This window comes from Camelus ferus, chromosome 1, assembly GCF_009834535.1.
Source record: "Camelus ferus isolate YT-003-E chromosome 1, BCGSAC_Cfer_1.0, whole genome shotgun sequence".
NCBI lineage: Eukaryota > Metazoa > Chordata > Mammalia > Artiodactyla > Camelidae > Camelus > Camelus ferus.
In genome coordinates this window covers 106,446,243-106,464,973 of record NC_045696.1, presented here as the reverse complement: position 1 = coordinate 106,464,973, position 18,731 = coordinate 106,446,243, and the positions used below count along the sequence as shown (strand labels likewise).

General features: G+C 49.4%; 1 protein-coding gene across 5 annotated transcripts in view; it reads right to left on the bottom strand.

The window, feature by feature from the left end:
- Positions 1-588: 588 nt before the first annotated feature.
- The window catches only part of DZIP1L (DAZ interacting zinc finger protein 1 like), a 39,018-nt gene continuing 20,875 nt past the window's right edge, over positions 589-18,731 (bottom strand). For 4 of the 5 annotated variants that reach the window (XM_032487815.1, XM_032487847.1, XM_032487838.1 and 1 more), the window contains 11 exons: positions 18,614-18,676; positions 15,934-16,068; positions 13,630-13,660; positions 12,470-12,523; positions 11,819-11,956; positions 9,933-10,066; positions 8,244-8,436; positions 5,404-5,572; positions 4,838-4,998; positions 3,062-3,201; positions 589-1,537 (listed from right to left, as the gene is read on the bottom strand). In XM_032487815.1, the coding sequence (XP_032343706.1) occupies positions 1,382-1,537; positions 3,062-3,201; positions 4,838-4,998; positions 5,404-5,572; positions 8,244-8,436; positions 9,933-10,066; positions 11,819-11,956; positions 12,470-12,523; positions 13,630-13,660; positions 15,934-16,068; positions 18,614-18,676 (1,374 nt within the window). In that variant the 3' untranslated portion in view covers positions 589-1,381. The remainder of the gene's footprint in view (positions 1,538-3,061; positions 3,202-4,837; positions 4,999-5,403; positions 5,573-8,243; positions 8,437-9,932; positions 10,067-11,818; positions 11,957-12,469; positions 12,524-13,629; positions 13,661-15,933; positions 16,069-18,613; positions 18,677-18,731) is intronic. The other variant, XM_032487830.1, reaches the window with a different exon arrangement.

Below are 18,731 nucleotides of genomic sequence, written 5' to 3'. Positions count from 1 at the left end.
GGAGGAAAAGAAGCCTGGATGAAGGACTGGGGACAGGCAGAGACCCGAGGTAGTGGAGAGAGATAGATGAAGCAAGAATGGCCACGAGTTGAGTTGGTAACAGTTGAAGTTGGGTGTTGGGACATGGGTTCATCACTCAATTCCCTCTATTTGTGGGGCCTGGAGGCACACAGCTGGGTCTCCCTTTAAGGAAAAAAAAATCGCACTTCAACTAGGCCTCACTTTCCTGGGCTGCCCCAACCAATGGCCAAGCAGGGTAGGGGCACGAAGTCCTGGCCATTTCTGCCCATCTCTGGAGCTCCCACTGGGTTGGCAGAGATGTCAACCGTGGTGGCCTGGGACTCTCCCTACCCATCAGGCTCCCTGCTCTCTCTCTTCTCGGAGGTCAGACCTGCATTGCGCCTGAGGGCTTCCCCTGCTGATCAGGCTTCCTCCCTCAACTTTCACAGGCAAGACTCCCCAACCAACCACCTGCATCCTAACTCTATCTCAGCGACTACATCCCAAAGGCCCTAAACCCACACGGTGGAGATACAGACGGCTCCAGACCCTGCTGAAGCTCCCAAACAATGAAGAAATACCAGAGGGTGATAAACATCATGCTGTATTTAAATGTTCACATATAATAAACTAATGCTTTTTACATTTAAAAAAACACAGTGTTTATATACATATAAACCTAATTTTAGAAATCATATCAAAAATTTAATTTGTGGTCCTTTGGGGATATGAGGCCCCAGCCAAGTAGCCTCCTTCCCTCTCCACCATGAGCAAGCCTGGCCAGACATCAGCTCTGGGAGCTCTTCAAGGTCTCCTCCCGCTGCACTGGGAGGCTCCGTCTATGTCCCCGTAACATCCTAATCTCTGTCACTAGATCACGACCCCGTCCTCTCTGCCGCCCACCTCTGCCTGCACCCCAACTAGGCAGTGAGAGGACCTCAGTGAATGGCTTTGGATCAGTCACTGAATGATTGGAATGACTGACTGAGGCATAAGTTCCAAAAAGGACCCCATAAAAGATCCATCCCCACCATGTTCCTTCAGGTTTACAAAACGCTCCGGAGTAAAGACCAAGTGTCTCCTCTGCCTGGAGTGAATGTGGAGGTGAAGGAAGGATCCTGCTCTGAGGTCCTGTTACAGCTCCTTCTCCAGCCCTGGAACCTGGGTGCACACCAGACACCCGTGGCGCTCAGGCAGGGCCCCTCACAGGAGGCAGGAGACAACACATCCGTCTTCTGCTCTGCTTCTCTCCAAGGCAGAAGACTTCCTGGGTACTGGCGAAGGCAAGAGGCCCAGCAGCCCCATCTGTTGGGGTGGGCCCTGAGCCGGTCCCAGCTAGGCAACAAGGTCGGTCCTCTGGCCGCCGGGCTCCCGGGCAGGGTCACCAGCCAGGGACCCTCGGTTGACCAGGGCTCCAAGAGCTAGCACCAAACTCCTCTGGGAGCTTTGACAGGGGCTTCGGTTTCTCTCTCTGGTTCAGGTCCTGGGGGAGATCTTCCAAGGAAGAGATCTCCAAGTCACTGTCATCTTCAGAAAGCTGCAGGGAGGAAAGGGGGAAACGAAAATGCATCTGACAAGGGAGGATGGTCACTCTGGTTGGACATGGGGACAAAACGCAGATTTGGAAGAAAGCAGTTAGGGGGCCGCTACTCCTCCTGCCCTCGTTTCCCTTTGAGAACCTGCTTCCGAGGCCTGGGGTCAGAGAGATGTCAAACACCCCTGACATTCCACTGGCCAAATCAACGCAAGCTCCTCGGGAGGGCCGAGAGCAGATCACGTGGCTCTGGCTATAACTTAAACTTTGTCCAGATTTTTTAACTCCCTACATTGGTGGATCTGGAAGCCCAGAGCCTCCACTTCTCCGAATTCCCGAGCTGAATGCACCCACCCCACCTGCCACAGACTGCTTCTCCAGGGCCTGGGAAACACTCTGACCACAGAAGCAGGAGGGGAACTGCCGATTGCCAGAAATCCTTCTGCCTGGAGAGGGTCTGGGCTGCACCAACAGGGAAGCCACCCAAGCTGTCCCTGAAACCACGGGCACCCTTCCAGAGCGCTCAGTGCCCCTGCTGCCACAAGAGGCCCAGGCCACCTGGGCTTTCATACACACAACCTACGGTTTTCCCCTGGAACATAAGGCCAGTCAGTCAGAAACCACCAGGGCCTGGGGTGGCCAGCACTCTCTGAGCAGGGCCTCAACCTGCTTAGGGCTGCCGGGGCTCTTTCACATATGGGAAAAGGGATGAATAATTTTTAAAAGAGTATTTGGGCTCATTACTCACAAGTACACATGAGCTGCATAACAAACCAAACACATCATGGAGTAAAAGGTGTTGGAGGAGAGACTGTCCACTATTTCTGAATTTTAGGGCCATAGCATAGGTCATCCCAGGAGGTGCCTTTTTGATTGAGAAAGGACTGGAAAGTAGCAAGAGCTCTAAATGTTTCTGCCTAAGAAAGTAACAGGAATATGGAAGTTACCCTGATGGGGGTCGGGGCAGTGAGGAGGATATCCTAACCGTCATGGCCTGGGAGGCTGAGCATCTGGGCCCTAAATCTGACGGTGGTTAGAGACTGAGAAAGGCAAGGCCATCGAGACATTTTTAGTGATGAGGAGTGGCCTTGAATACGTAGAACAAAGGGGTCTGGATATCCCCACCGTGCGCTGTGTCCTACTCTGACGTGCTGTGTGATGCCACTCCAGCACCCCGCCCTTGTGGAGAACTCTGCTCGCCTGCAGCTTGGCGCTGGGGTCCTGGGCTCCATCAGAGGCAGAAGTGGGAGCTCAAATGGCCAAAAAAAACAGCCCACTGAGCAGTTGTTTGTATAATGAATCACAAGGCTTTTTAATGTTAACAAGGACACAAACAAGCAGCATTGGAAAGTGGCCCTCCTCCACCAGGACAGAGGCAGAGGAGGCAGCGAGGTCACCTGCAAATGTCACTCTAGGGCCAAGGCGGACACTTGCTGGACCCTTCCCCAGCCCCCACCCCTGGGCCCTCGAACTCAGAGCTGGCTCTGGAGGAAACTGCAGGGCAGCCTCCAAGGTCCCCCATCCTACCTGAGGCTTCCCTCCTGGTGCGGCATCCCTCTGTGGCCCAGCGCCGGGCATTAAGAACAGACTGACCCCTCCAGCAGGCTTCTTGGCCGGTGCCTCCAGCTGCTTCTCGAGGTTTTTGACCAGTGACTGCACCAGTGTTCCTGGAAGGCGAGCAGAGGGAAAAGCACGGAATACGAATGCGTCATCCTTATGGGTCATGTCCAGGCTCTGGTGTGCAGGAGGGGAGAGCGGAGAGGGGTCAGAAGGAAGTGAGAAGAGCACTGCAAAAAAGAGGGGCAAAAAAGAGAGAGGGCCCAGGCCAATGTGTGCTGGGACAAGAGGGTTTGAATGTCCTGAAAGTGTCCTATGCACTTAAAGACACGGCTGGGGACGGAGGCTTAGGAAGGGGCCCTTCCCTCTCAACCAGAGGCTGGGCAGGAACCCCTGCTCAGTTGGTAAATGAACTACAAGACTAATGTGCAGTTCCTCCTTCAACGTCTTCACGGAGAAACAAAGATCATAAATATAAATTAGCACAGAAGGTCTGAGGGCTGGACACGCTTTGCGTGAACTCTGTGCAGGAATGGGGCTGGACAGTGAACTACTTTATCAATGGGCTCCTGGTGACACGGTAAAGCAAGGTGGACGTCCAGACCACGGGACTGGCCAAGGATAGGGAGCTGGCACTATTTATAATAGCCACGACATGGAAACAACCTAAATGTCCATCGACAGATGACTGGATGAAGAAGTTGTGGTATATTTATACAATGAAATACTTCTCAGCCATAAAAAAGAATAAATTAACGCCATTTGCAGCAACATGGATGGACCTGGAGATCATCATTCTAAGTGAAGTAAGCCAGAAAGAGAAAGAAAAATACCATATGATACCACTCCTATGTGGAATCTTAAAAAAAATAAAATAAAAAGACACAAATGAACTTACTTACAGAACAGAAACAGACTCACAGACATAGAGAACAGACTCATGGTTACCAGTGGAGTAAAGGGGGAGGGAAGGGATAAATCGGGAGTTTGAAATTTGCACCTGATGGAAATGCTAGCATTCTTGATTGTGGCAGTGGTTTCAGAGGTGTATGCATCTATCAAAATTCATCAAATTGTACATCTGAAATATGTGTAGTTTACAGAAATTATACCACAATAAAGTTGTTTTTTAAAAAAAAAAGAAGTGGGAAGCTAGCCGAGGCCTTCCAGGATTCAAACGCCTGAGGCGGGAGCAGACGCCTGGAGCAACAACAGCCCTCGGCTGGCCGACCAAAAACTGTTGGTTAAGGGCCTGCTCTATTCAGACACTTCACTCCTCACCCCTCATGACTCATCAGGCCAGATGCCTCATTTTACAACAGAGGAACCGAAACCCCTCAGACAAGCACATGCACGTCGCCAGCCACAGAGCCCAGGCTGTGTCCGAGGACTCCTGCCTCCTGGCTCCTAGACGTTTCCACCCTATCACCCCGCCTGCCAGGTGGTCACTCCTTCTCCAGAGATCTGCTTCTGGGGGTTTCTGATGGACTGGCGGCCCAGAGCGCACTGTACCGGGACACAGTGCTGCAGGATCCACGCGGACCGTGGACTTGGCGGGCTGCACGAGCCTGGGCTTATACCTCAGTGCTCACGCCTCCTCATTTTGGAAAGATATCACTCTCAAGTTCCACATTCTTTAAGTCTTAACTCGAAAATGCAACTGAAACCAGGATCTTGCAGGCCTCGTTAATAATTTTATAAGAAAACCTTCCTCACCTGAGGAAGCCAGCCCACCTGAGCCCTTACCAGAGGAGTGGGTGCTCCCCTTCGAGGTCTCAGTGTCAGACCAGTCCCAGTCATCCTGGGGCCAGGGCCTCATCCTCGAAGGATGTCTCGGAGGCGGGAGAGACCCACGCGGCCTGGAATCTCCCTCTGAGTCCTCTTCAGAACTGAAAGGGGGCGTGCTGCTGGGGAGGAGAAGACATGCAGAATGCGTGGGTCGGAAGGAAAATGTTAAAAGCCATACCTGCCCACTGGCAAGCTTGCCTGCTTCACCCAGAGCCAGCCTTGCTCCCTCCCTGGGGCCCAGATGCCAGTCAGGAGTCACCTGGAGAGCAGCCGCCCCTCCAGCTCCTTCCAGGGTGGCTACTGGGGCTTGGGGACAAGTGCGCAAGGGGAGGGTAGATGTGTCCTGGCTGGGAGCGGAGGACCTTGGGCTCTTCTTGGGAGTTTGGGCTGGGCCCGCCTGAGCTTCCCTTTCACTTCTGTCTGCCCCTCACCTGTCCATAGAAGCCTGCGGGCCTAGGACAGGGCTGCCTGAGGCGGGAGCCACGCCATAGGTCCGGTGAGAGAATGCAGAGCCCAGGACTCACCTCAGCCTGGACCCGGGGGCAGCCAGGGTGCCTGAGGGTCTGGAGCGTGGAGCAGGGGTGGGCCTCCCAGGGGGTGTCACAGGTGGCTCTGCCGGCTTGGATGCCACACGCAGGGTGCTGACCTCTGGCTGGGCCTTTTTGGTGACCAGTGGGCTCTCCTGGCTTTTGACTAGAAACACAGATAAGAACGAGATTCAGGGCATACCCTTATGGGCCATCATGCCTGAGAGGATGCAGAAGGAGGCTCCGAGATGCCGGAGATGGACCCTTCACTCTGTTGCAGGGCTACTGTCATCACCACAGCAGACTGAATCATCTCCCCCACCTCGGGCGTCCCACTGCTGCACAGACCTACGGCTGGCACTTGAGGTTTCACCAGAGACCAGGAGAACAGCTGGTGTCCCGCGGTCACGTCCAGGATGCAGCAGGTCTGAGGAAGGGCCCGGCCTGTCTGCAGCTCACCCAGACACTGTCCTAGAAGCGGACCTGGCAGAGGCCACCCACCCTCTCTTCTCACCCCACCTGCAGCGGCTGGAGTGCAGGCAGCCTTGCAGGAAGGCCTGGCTGCCACCAGAGGTCGTCGCAGGACCACCTGGACCATCAAGATCCCCACACACCATCCTCCCTGACCTCCACGTGTCGCAGAAGCGTTTAAGGCAATTAGACACTGCCACTTCATTCCAAATCACAAGAAGACCCGGCGGGGGGAGAGGAATCCAGGATCAGCAATTTTTTACGGAAAGAGGAGACAGAAGAGGAGAGAAAGTGCATCACAGGGAGTCCAGGTAAGTACTGTCTCACGAAACTCTTACACCTGTGGACTGTGTAAAATGCACTTCTTACTGTAGCTCAAAATCAAAAACATTTGAAATGCATGGCTTTCAGAGAATGCACAGACACAGAAGTGGGCCTTCCAGGGAAGGGCGGGTGAGCTTGCTGAGGGACAATAACAATAGTAGCTACAATCACTGTGCACAGACCAAGCTAAGTACCTTGCACACAATATCCACTGAGCCCCAGACAGGCTTCCAGAGATTTGGGAACTTGCTCAAGACCCACGATTCCATGGAAGTAAGTGGTAGATGCAAACCCAGGTTTTCCACCACCCAAATCTAAGACTCTTGACTTCACTACATCCCACAGCTTTGCCCCAAACAAAAGAGGCATAGTCTGAGTGGAGACGGGAGGTGAGCATTCGCACAGCACTCGTGGGGCCTAGAAAGAGAGCATGGGGGCGCAGAGCTGGAAAGAGGCCTACGAGATGCTGAGGGAACACAGTGCTGGCTCACGTGATGGGCCCCAGAGACAGCAGGACCCAAGGCCAGGGAAGGGGAGACAGACAAGGGGGGCGGCTCCCACTCCAGGCTTTGGGTCCACAGAAGCAGGGCTGGAGGGGAGGGTGGCACCTGCAAGAACAGGAAACCTTTCTCTTCTCCTTGAAACCAGGGCTCAGAGGGGGTTTCCATTCATCTTCCCTGGGTGCCCGTCCCTGTCCTCTGAGCTCCCACCACCCTGTGCTGGGCCCCATTGCATCACCTAGTCCTGGCTGGTTTCCAGCTGAGGTGGGGCTCCGGCACAGATCAACCTCAGGAAGCACTACACCAAATTAACCGAATGTAGGATGGATGACCATCAAGGTAGAGGGCTCTGTGAAAGGCAGGTTAGCAAACAAGACAACACCCTTCTGTCTGCGAATTCTGTGCAAGACTAAAAACTGTCCTTTCCTTAGCAATTTTTAAGACCAGATGTTTAAACTAAATAGGACAGAGTTTTCCAGATCACTGACACAATTTTTGCCACATTCTCATACCAACTGTCCTGTTCTCCATTTAACAATTTTACATAAAATGACACCACTCTGAAACATGAAACTCATTTTATACTTATCCAAGTAATCATTTCCATGAGTTAGTAATATTTCTCCAATGCACATGAAAAAAAGATTAAATCTTAAAATTATTATTTCATGTACCAACTCAAATCATCTCTCATATCTCCAGAGACGTGTGGCCCACACCCTGGAAATATTTCTTTGTGTCCAGAGCTCAGGTTGGATCTGCCTGGACTCGAGGGTGTAACAGAAGTGGCCTCCCTCTGGCTGCCTGTGTCAGTGACGGAGGAGGAGATGAAGTGAGAGGAGCTAGGACAACACCCTGCATGAGGATCTGGGAACCTGCTAGAGACAGGGGGCTCCAGAACAAAAGAGTACAATTCCCTGGCTCCCTATGTTCCTTGAGGACAGAGACTGGAGGGTCCTCGCCCACACACTTTAATCTTCTATGAGAACCACAGGGCCTTTCCTTGTCACAACCCCCAGGGACAAAGCAGCAGCTGAACCCAGCCCAGGGAACAAGTCTGAGCCCTGAGGATTTGTCCGCCTACAGAGTTGGCCCAGCCTCCCACATCCGCCCACTGCACCAAGCAGAGAATTCATCTGACCAAGCCGAGCCTCCACCTGCAGCCCCTGCCCTGACAGCCCGTATATACACTCAGAAACGGTATGGGCTGCTCTCTGTTGAAGCAAAGTTCAACTTGTGGTCCATGCCAGTAAAGCAGTGCCGAGCTAAGTGAGGCGGTGTGCCTGCACAGGGACAGTTTGAGGCTGCCCACAACTCTGACCCTGGCTCTCCTCCTCTTCCCTGAGGGACCCATGTACCCACCCCACCCCCAGACTCTGCTTCGTCAACAGAGGACTTTTGGACTCAGCCACCTGTGAGGACCCTATCATCTGGCCCTTCAGAGCACCACCCCGATGGGGACAGGGATTATGCCCCACCTGTGTGCAAACAAGCCCATACCCTCCTGGGTCACAGCCCAGAGAAGCCTTCTTGCCAGCTCACCTGGAGCCTCGCTGTCTGGCTGGGACACTGGGGCCTCATTCCTTTGTCTCTCCTTCAGTCTGCTGGTGGCTTTTTGGATGAGCTTCTTCCTCAGATTCAGAAATTCTGAAAACTTCCCCACCTTCTGCTTCCGCTGGGTTTGCAGGAGGGAATCCACGTGTCTGAAGGTCTGAGCAGGGATTCCCTTTGCATCCTGGAAGACAGAGAGGTTCCCTTTGGAGACGGGAACCTCTTGTCCCATCCTTGTCCTTTCCTAAGCCTCTCAAACTTGCTGCTGGCCTGGAAGTCACCATGATCAGTGCCGGTGCTTCTGGGAGAGGATGAACTGAGCATCAAAGACAGGCAAGCAGGCTGCTGAAGGCATGGTGGGCAAAGGCTTGGGAGCCCCCAACAAAGCGCACACAGCAGGACAATGCAGAGGGGTTGAGCACAGTTCCATCAACAGCAAGCAAACAGGCTTGACAGGCCATGCCTTTGACCACTGGACTGAATCCTATGGTGGGAGACCACAGCTTGCTCTTTCTGGCACCCCAGGCACTATCATTATGCCAGACACGTTGTCCGCTGTAGCTAACAATGTTTGAAAACATCGACTGCAAAAAACCAAAGCCAGGCACCCTTCCAGGAGCTATTATAAGTTGCTTGGGCTTTTGACACCCACTCAGAGTCCATGAGGAATCATTCAAGGTTCGAAAGAATGTTCTAATCAAGTCTGGACATGGGGCCAAAGTTAGACTGAACAGCAGTTAAGAACAGTCAATGATGAGTGAGCATCCTTGCTAAATTAAACCTAGGTGTCTTTTTTTTTTTCTCTAATCTTACTCTATACACATAGTATTTTTGATGATGTGCTGCTCGGCTGCTTTGTTAACAAGGTTTTTTTTTTAATAATTGATTTCATTAATGCCGTTAATGATAACATGCATACTCTGATTAAACACAAGCAAGAGAGAACAAAGGTATTCAAATACTAATCTGTACCAGACAGAGCTTTCAGAGTCTGCTCCACCCACAGCCACCTGAGTGGGCGTGGCCACGTGTGCCACAAATGATGGGCACTTCACCCAAGGGACCCCGGCAAAGGCCAGATTGAGCCAATTCAATTTCCTATGTCACACATACATGTATCACTTTGCTGTACACCTGAAGCTAAAACAACATTGTAAATCAACTACACTTCAATTAAAAAAAAATTTTTTTGCACACTTGATGCCTTTGAAACACTTAGAAAAAGCTTGTATTATGAATTTTAGATTTGCTGTGGCTTCAAAGCAATACAAACCACGCTAGTATTGCATTTTGAATTATCTTAAAACTGCTGAATTTGCAGGCACTTCCAGTTTGCTTTTTAAAAAGTTAAAAAATTATTTTGCTGTTTATTTTGTTCTCAATAAATACTAAGTTTTTCACTGATTAAAAAAAAATTCCTCCTGTCAAAAGAGAGACACAGAAGAACGTAGCCAGTGAGTGGAGTGCATGGAGCGGTCAGGACACAGGCATCTCAGGAAGCCACTAGAGGAAACAGAAGAGACCACACTCTCAGCTGGGCAGGCTGACATTCTCAGATACCAAAGGCGTCCCAATTGGAACAAATAAGATGAGTAAGCTTACGATGTAAAGGACAAGTACCCCTTGTTGGTTTAAGAGATTGGTAGGTACCAGCCCTGCCACAGCGGCCCCGGAACTCACTCTCTTTATCCCCATGGTTTCCAGCTTCTCCTGCAGGGTATCCTCCAGGACTGGGCTTAACTGCTTCTGCAAGATGGACTTTTGCCTGGGGGCTGCTGGCACCTTCTGCTGTCCACTGCAGGAGTCCCTCAGCTCTGCAGCACAAGACAATCACCAGGTCAGCCTGGGACCCCGAAACCTCCACTCCCAAAGCCCCACTGCACCCAGCTGGCCCTCACTTGGCCAGGGATTCTGGTCTCCAGCCTGTGCACCCAGGGCCACAGACCCCACCTGATGTCCATCCCCAGGTCGTTCTCCTCCTGGGAACCACTGCAGCAGACCCTCCATCCACCATCAGGATTCTCATTTCCTGCAGGTCTGGACCTCCAAGGTCCGGCTCAGTCCTGTCCCAGCTTAACTCAGAGCTTTCAGGCTTCTGACTCACACTTGGACCCTGAGAGCAGTTTGCTCCCTGGGTTCCATTCTCCACCCTACTACGAACCAGTCTGAGATATAACTGACATACAGCACTGTGTAAGTTTAATTATGCAGCACTGTGCAGCTTACATGCATGACATATATATATATACACACACATACACAACGGACAGACAGCTTCCGGCTCCCCTCGAGTTTACTGTCTAAATCAGGTGTTCGCTCTCCAATTGTACACATCAGAACTGCATGGGTTTAGAGGGCACATTCCCTGGCCCCACCCTCCAGAGACTCTGATTCCACAAGTCTGGTAGAGGGCCCTGGAATCTGCATTATAACTTGCCCAGATGATTCTGATGAGGTGAGCCACAGAGCACACCTTAAGAAATACGGAACCAGAGGGTAATAAAATAAGGAATTACAGTAAAATGTGGTGGATAGAGGGTCTGCTGCAGACAAGAAAGCATCAGAATGCCCTGAAGAGTGGATGAAGACAAAGACATCTGGGCCCTGCCGCTGAAGTCCTAATTCAGTTTGTGTGGCACCGGGGTAAGAATTTGAACATTTATTTTTCTAATTTGCGTTCCCCAGTGATGCTGCTCCTGCTGGCCACCCTCTACTGCAACAGGATGGGGCCCGGCAGGGGCGAGGGTGGGGGTCTCACTAACTCATCCTTCTCAACCTCCTTCTCCTGGAACTCGGTGTCCCTGTTGGAGGATTTGGTCCATCCCTACTGTGGACCCTGTGTTCCTTAACAGCCACCTCACCCTAAAGCTCCATGTTACTCTTATTCTCACTACTCTATCCTAAGGTTAAACACATGGGGTAGGGGTGGAGGTGGTAGAGACATGACTAGGTAAATTTTGGTTCATCCATCCAACGGAATACTGCGAAGCCCTGAAAAAAATAATGAAGCAGCTCTATATAAAGGGACAGGAAATGACTTCCCAAATAAGTTGTTAAGAAAATAGCCACAGAGGTGGGGAGGGTATAGCTCAGTGGTAGAGCACATGCCTAGCATGCATGAGGTCCTGGGTTCCATGCCCAGCACCTCCATTAAAATAAATTAATAAACCTAATCACCTCCCCCCAAAAAACAGAAAAAAAAAAATAGCCACGGAACAATCTGTAGGATGTGCTACCACATTTTTGGGAAAAAGAAAAAGAACGAATACCTGTATGTGCCTGTGTTTGCATAAGTATCTCTGGAAAGACAGACATGACAAACCACTAGCAGTGGAATCTCTGGGCAGAAATTGGATGGCCCTGCAGAGAGAGGCCTACTTCTTACTCTACATCCTTTTGCATCCTTTCTTTTTTTTTCTTTTCTTTTCTTTTTTTTTTTTTTTTTTTGCCAAAAGCACAAATTAGTGTCTCAAAAGTAAAGAAAAATACTGTATCAGAAACAAAATAAAATACCACACTGATGAACTCTTTGGTGACACAAATAAAAAACCCTTCCCTGGGTGTACCTGTCGGTCGCTCTGGAATCCTCACATCACAGCCTGGCTGGGCGAGCAGTGCTCTCTGATCTTTCCTGGGAGCTCCTCCTCCCAGACTCTCCCAGGAGAGTCTGTTTTTTTCACTCCTCCTCTGCATCCCCTGGAGCTCTGTAAATCGGAGTCAGTCAGTGAATGGAGTCAATCAAAGCAGCTGGTACCTACGGCTCTTTGGAGGGCGCCCAGGCGGATTCCTGCACATTAGTTAGACCCTGCGCAATCTGTCTGCAGCAGCACACCTAGCAGAATAAAGTAGCAAAGATGATTTGAAACCAGTATAGGGAGGCTGCATCCTCTGCTCTGGATAGTGCCAGATGAGAGGCGATGGGGCCAGGCTACGCATCAGACGCCATGCCAAATCCCAACTCTGCCACCTGCTGGCTTTGTGACTCTGGGCAAGTCACTGACCCTCTCTGAGCCTGGGTTCCCCCATCAATGAACCAGTAAATGCATGTTAGCCCCTGCGTGTAACATGTCTGGCACATGGATGCACAAGGTGCTTAAGAAATATTTATTTCATGTCCCTGATTCCCTTCCCCCATCTTCAGGTAGCCAGACGCAGTTAAGGAGAGACAAACTAAACAGTGAAGAGGGCAGCACCCCAGGAAGAAAATGGAGCCCCACCTTCCTTAGAAGAGTCCTCTTCTGTGTCCACAGCCTTCGAGACCATGTGGATTCCTGAGGAGAGCAGAAGCAGTTAGTGGCTCCAGAGCCTTGGACCCCATCCCCAAGTTAGAGAACAGCAGGGCACAGCACATGAGCGCTGGCCAGAAAGAGGAAGCCCTCCAATCGGTTCTCTACCAGAGACAGGCAGGATGGAGACAGAGAGATCAGAGTCCACATCCCAGCTCTGCCATGGTTAAGTCCTTGAACCTGGCTAAGCCTCAGGCTCCTCATCAAGAAAGTCAGGGTAATAATACTACCCCACATTAAATCACGGGGACGGTGTCATGAGATGACGGATCTGAAGTACTTGGTGAAGTGCACAGCACAGAGCTGTTACTAATAGCACATGCCCCGGTCCCAGCACTGGGGAAATCAGAGCCATAGGAACAGCACCTCTTAGAACTGGCTGTCTAGCCTCGAAGCAGGGGACGGGAGGAGATGCTGGGTTTGTAAGAAAGGGCAGGTGGGCCGCTACAGGGATAGGATGAGGAGGTGGGATGAGGTAGGAAAGGCCAGGTTTCATAAGCAGGCCAGAAAGGTCCTCCAGGCAGAAGCAGCCCCTGGAGGTCACACTTTAGACACCAGCAACTGCACTAATCAGACACTCACAAGCACACACACACCACACCTGAGAGCACTCAAGAGAGAGAGCATGCTCCAAACGGGCCGCATTCACACAGACACACACAGATTTGGGGTCAACCTGCGACATGCTGGAGACAAGGTCAAGTTGGATAGAACTGAATCATAGGCATGGTGAGTTAGAAAGAGCCTGTTCATGAACCCTGCCTGCTCCATCACTCACTGCCCTCAAGATCCTCACCACATCCCCCAACCCAACTCCCCATGTTTCCACCACCCTACAGAGAAGAGCAGGCCAGGCAAGAACCCCTGACAGCTGCATGGAACGCCTTCAACACAAACCTGGGCTGGAGCCCTGTCTGTCCCAGATACAAACGTCTTCTCAAGCTTCCTCACCTGGCCAGAGAGCCTGATGCTACAGGTCCCATGAGCTCCTGGCACCCTCCTCATCCTATAAATTGACTGGTGGGGGACAAGGGAGAGCAGAAGCCAAGACAAGAGCCATTACTGTGACAAATCACCCAGAACAGACTTACGCTTCGCCTTCCTGAGGGACATGGTCTGGATCTGCAAAGATGGGAAACAGAGCAGATTACAGGAAACAGGGATCTCTGCTGTGAGCAGCTGGTCCATAGAGAAGGGACATCCAGTGTTTCCACGCCACCCACTGGGAACCCGAGGGAGCTAAGAGCACTCTGCCTTGACCCCACAATGGCACCATAGCTGAACAGCAGCAACCAGGGTGGCACCACGCTCCTTTTTCCCACAGTGGGGAGGCCAGAATGCCCCTCTTCAGAGAGGGACTGTGGTTTGAAGGGCAGGAGCCCCATGCAAGCAGAGGGGGACAGGCACACAGTCTTTACTCCTGGCATAACTGGTGGAAATCAGCCAGGGCGAGGGAAGCTCCCCTCCCTCGATGTGGGCATCTAAGCTGAATGCCCCCTGGGAGGAAGGAGGCATGAAGTGGACAGTCATTGACTACCTGCCCAACCTCCCTTTTCTAGAAAGTGCCTCTTCTTCCCCCTTCCTCGCAGATGCAGACAGGACAGCCACGTGACCCCACACCACAGCCAGAGCTGACTGTCCAGGTTTGGGCGGAGAATTCAGGACTGATAATATGTGAACTCAAAGGCTTTTGGCAGCCAACTGGTTGGAGGTTTGGTTTTCTTTGTTTATTGGTTTGTTTGTTTATGCCACGTGGGACATACATGGAGAGGAAGCTGATGTTCAGAGTAAAAAAAATAATCCAAGTAGATATAGAGAAAGAAACAGAGACACATAACAGAGGGGAACTCCTGACCACACTCAGGTCTCTGGTCCCAGTTTATTCCTAGAGTTAGCTGCTCCCCTGCCTTGAGCTCTGTGAGATACCCTGTCTAACCTTATGATAGATTTCCCTCTTCTGCTTAAGCTTGAGTTGTTTTTCATTACCTACTAATGAATGGCTTATCCAATGTCCATTTCTAACTATCCCTCCTTTGCTCACCTCCATTCTAGAAACTATAAAACTAATTGTTCCCTTTCTAACCTTCCTTGCAACTATTGTTCCCCATGGAACACAACTCTGATCAATAAAAGTAGAAGTAGAAGTCTTGGGAAGGAGATTTTTCATCAACTTCTTCCATTGAATATGGTTGTGATGGGTGGGGCTATGGCAGCCATCTTGCAATTATGAGAATCAAGCATGAGAACAAAAGTCAACACGCTAAAGATGGTAAAAAAGAAAAACTGAGCCTGGATTTCCAATGGCATAATTTTGCTGTAACAAAGGCCATCAATTTTCACCTCTTTTGGTGTTACAATAAAAATAAACCTGTTAACCCATTCTGTTATGTTTAGCCAGTGGGTTCCTAACTGAAACATTTGCAAACAAGAGTTCTGGGTAACATAAGGAGGAAACCACCAGACTGGACCTGAAGTGGCCACAGCTGTGAAGAGCTAAGTGTGTTGGGGAAAACAAGAAAAAGCAAAGCAGCAGGGGAGTGGATTAGATATGTTGAGGGGGTGAAGTACAGCTGGGAGAATAGAAAGACACAAACAGCAAGGGGGACAAGAACAGTGGATTAGAGAGTGACAGTGGGTCCACAGCCCAGGGAAACTGTGTGGAGGGTGGTGGCAGAACCATGGCAGGGACCTGAGGCCACAGGAGAGCCAAGCTGGGGACAGATACACTTCTCCACTGACCTGGGGCTTGAAAAGGGGAGATGAGCCCAGGCTGGGCAGAGTATGATCTGCATTAGTTGAAGAGTCACAGGATTAATTCTGGGAGGCAGGTACTTAGTGAGTGATGTCTGTTTATCACACTAGTTTTATCTGACAATCTCATCAGAGGCTGTCAATTTGGAAGAAAGGAATTAGTTAAGAAATTAGGTCTGAGAACACAATGTAAGGAGCACACACTTTGCATCCCACCTGCCTAGCAAGAGTTGAATCTCACCCGTCATTTATAGTGTGCCTAGTCTGGACTCGGGTGGGGTGTTTAACTGCTCCAGCCTGTTTGATCATCTATCAAATGAAGATGGAGAGAAGGTAATGTCTACCATGAAGGGCAGCAATGAGGCTTATATGGAGTAATAAGCCAAGTATCAACCGGCACTGGCACTCATGTTGCTTCTGGTGTTACTGTGAACCTCCTAACACGGCCCCACTACCACAGGACAACAAGCATATCTTCAGCATCCTCATCACTTTCTGCCCCTCAAGTCTGAGGACTCTCGTCTCTCCCCAAAGAGCCTGATAATGAGATGAGGGCCAATGGGTCCAAAAGAATCTAAGGAGATGGTCACAGGGAAGAGCCCCAGGGCCTCCAGGGCCTGGCTGGGGGGAGGGTCCACACCTACCATCTTCTCCTGGGAGGCGATGAGTGTGGCTTGTTCCTGGAGCTGGGGCTGGAGGGCACTCATCTGGTGCTGAGCCTGGGCTTTCTTCTGATTCTCAGACAGGGAGGCCAGGAGCTTCTCATAGTGCTCCTTCAGCTGGTGGTGCAGGAAGACTGGTCAGTCACATGTCTGCAGGGACCTCTGAGAGCCCAGTGCCTGCAGGGCCGGCACATGTGGGCAAATGCCGCTCAGGGTTTTACCTGAAGGAGGTGGAGGGTTCCCAGACCTGGGCAGGTGGCTTTCTAACAAGACTTACCCTCCCATTTGAGGATTCTTCTTTTTTTTCAATTGAAGTACCATCAGTTACAATGTGTCAATTTCTGGTGTACAGCATAATGTCCCAGTCATACACATACCAACATACATTTGTTTTCATATTCTTTTTCATTATAGGTTACTACAAGATATTGAATATAGTTCCCTGTGCTATACAGAAGAAAACTGTTTATCTATTCTATATATAGTTAATATTTGCAAATCTCAAACTCCCAATTTATCCCTTCCCACTGCCTTCCCCCTGGTAACCATGAGTTTGTCTACTATGTCTGTGACTCTGTTTCTGTTTTGTATGTAAGTTCATCAGTGTCTTCTTTCCATTTGAAGACATTTTCAAGCAGGTCCTGAGAAGTGAGAATGAATGCAGGCCCATAAGTTCACAGCAAAAGGCTCTCTGTCAGGTGTGCCACCCACTGAAGTCAGATAAGTTGAGGTCATTCAAAAATCACAAAAGGGCGAAGGGTATATCTCAGTGGTAGAGTGTGTGCTTAGCATGCACAAGGTCATGGGTTCGATCTCCAGTACCTCCATTAAAAAAAAAAACTAAAAAAAAAAATCAAATGGATGATTTTAGGTGAAAAAAGGTGAAGGAAATGCAGTCACATGCTACCTCTAGTATAGGAGCAGAGAGAAAATGAGACTATGTTTTTGTATAAAGAAACTCTAGAAGAAAACAAGAAAGCAATAAAAGAGGTCACATGTGGGGTGGGTGTCAGGGCACGGGTAGATGGAGATGGGGTGGAAGTGATATTTTGTGTACCTTAATATAGTCCTTCTGCTCTTGGGACAAACTTGGATGTATTTCTCGTTTTTAAATGTTTCAAATAAGATAAATCCATCAGATAGGAATTACTGGATTGGGGGGGCATCTATCACATGCCAGACTCTGATCTAAGCAACTTCATCCTGATCTAAGCAACTTCATCTTCCAAGCTTTCTGCAGGCAGAACCTGGGGCCCTTGTTAATTGGCTTCCTCTTCACAGGCATCTTGATAGAAGCTGTATTCTCTGCGATGAGGCCTGCTGCTGACTGTCCAGTAGTCTGAGTGTCTAAAGCTTTCTATTTGGGCTCCTGCTGAACCATTGCTGAGGTCCATAGCTACCTGGTTCTCTCCTGAGTGGGATTTCAAAGGAGGGCCCAAACAGGAAAGGACCAGCAATTCTTTGAGTTTTACAGCACAACCCTCCTTGCTGGGTTCAGAAGAGAAAAACTGGAGGCCCCTGCTCCTGGCCAGGGAAGCTGCTTTCCAAGAGCGGACCCCTCTGTGTATTGACGGGGGTCAGCAGCCAGGAACAAAATATCTGCCAATCAGTATATCCAGAGAAAACCCTGACTTCAAAATGACACCTGCACCCCGATGTTCATAGCAGCACTATTTACAATAGCCAAGACATGGAAACAGCCTAAATGTCCATCAATAGATGACTGGATAAAGAAGATGTGGTATATTTATACAATGGAATACTATTCAGCCACAAAACCCGACAACATAACGCCATTTGCAGCAACATGGATGTTCCTGGAGAATCTCATTCTAAGTGAAGTAAGCCAGAAAGAGAAGAAAAATACCATATGAGATCACTCATATGTGGAATCTAAAAAAAAAAAAAAGAACATAAATACAAAACAGAAACAGACTCAAAGACATAGGATACAAACTTGTGGTTGCCAAGGGGGTGGGGGGTGGGAAGGGATTTTAAAATGTAGAATAGATAAACAAGATTATACTGTATAGCACAGGGAAGTATATACAAGATCTTGTGGTAGCTCACAGTGAAAAAAAAAGTGACAATGAATATATGTATGTTCATGTATAACTGAAAAATTGTGCTCTACACTGGAATTTGATACAACATTGTAAAATGACTATTACTCAATAAAAAATGTTAAAAAAAAAAGAAAGAAAACACTAAAAATAAATAAATCTCAAAGAGAAAAAAAATTATACAAATAAACCTATGTACAAAACAGAAAGAGACTCACAGACACAGAAAACAAACTTATGGTTACCAGAGGGGAAAGGGGCTGGGGGAGGGATAAATTATGAGTTCGGGATAAGCAGATACAAACTACTATATAAAAATAGATAAACAGCAATGTCCTAGCACAGAGGACTATATTCAGTATCTTGTAATAACCTATAATGAAAAATATATATATGTTATAATGAAATATATATGTATATGTTAAACTGAATCACTATGCTGTACACCAGAAACTAACACAGCATTGTGAATCAACTATACTTTAATTTAAAAAAATATCTGCCAACCAGTTCAAGGTGGGGGGCAAAGGATGGGAAGCTGAAGGATGAGAGGAGATTATGGGAAACCAGGCTTCCCCAGAGCATCTAATGAGACCTACCTCTCTCTTCTGAGCTGCATGCTCTTCTCGAATTGCCTTCATTTTTCTCTTCCATTCTGTTTCCTAAAAAAGATTAAACATTTATCAAATGGGCCCCTTGATATTAAAATACATTATA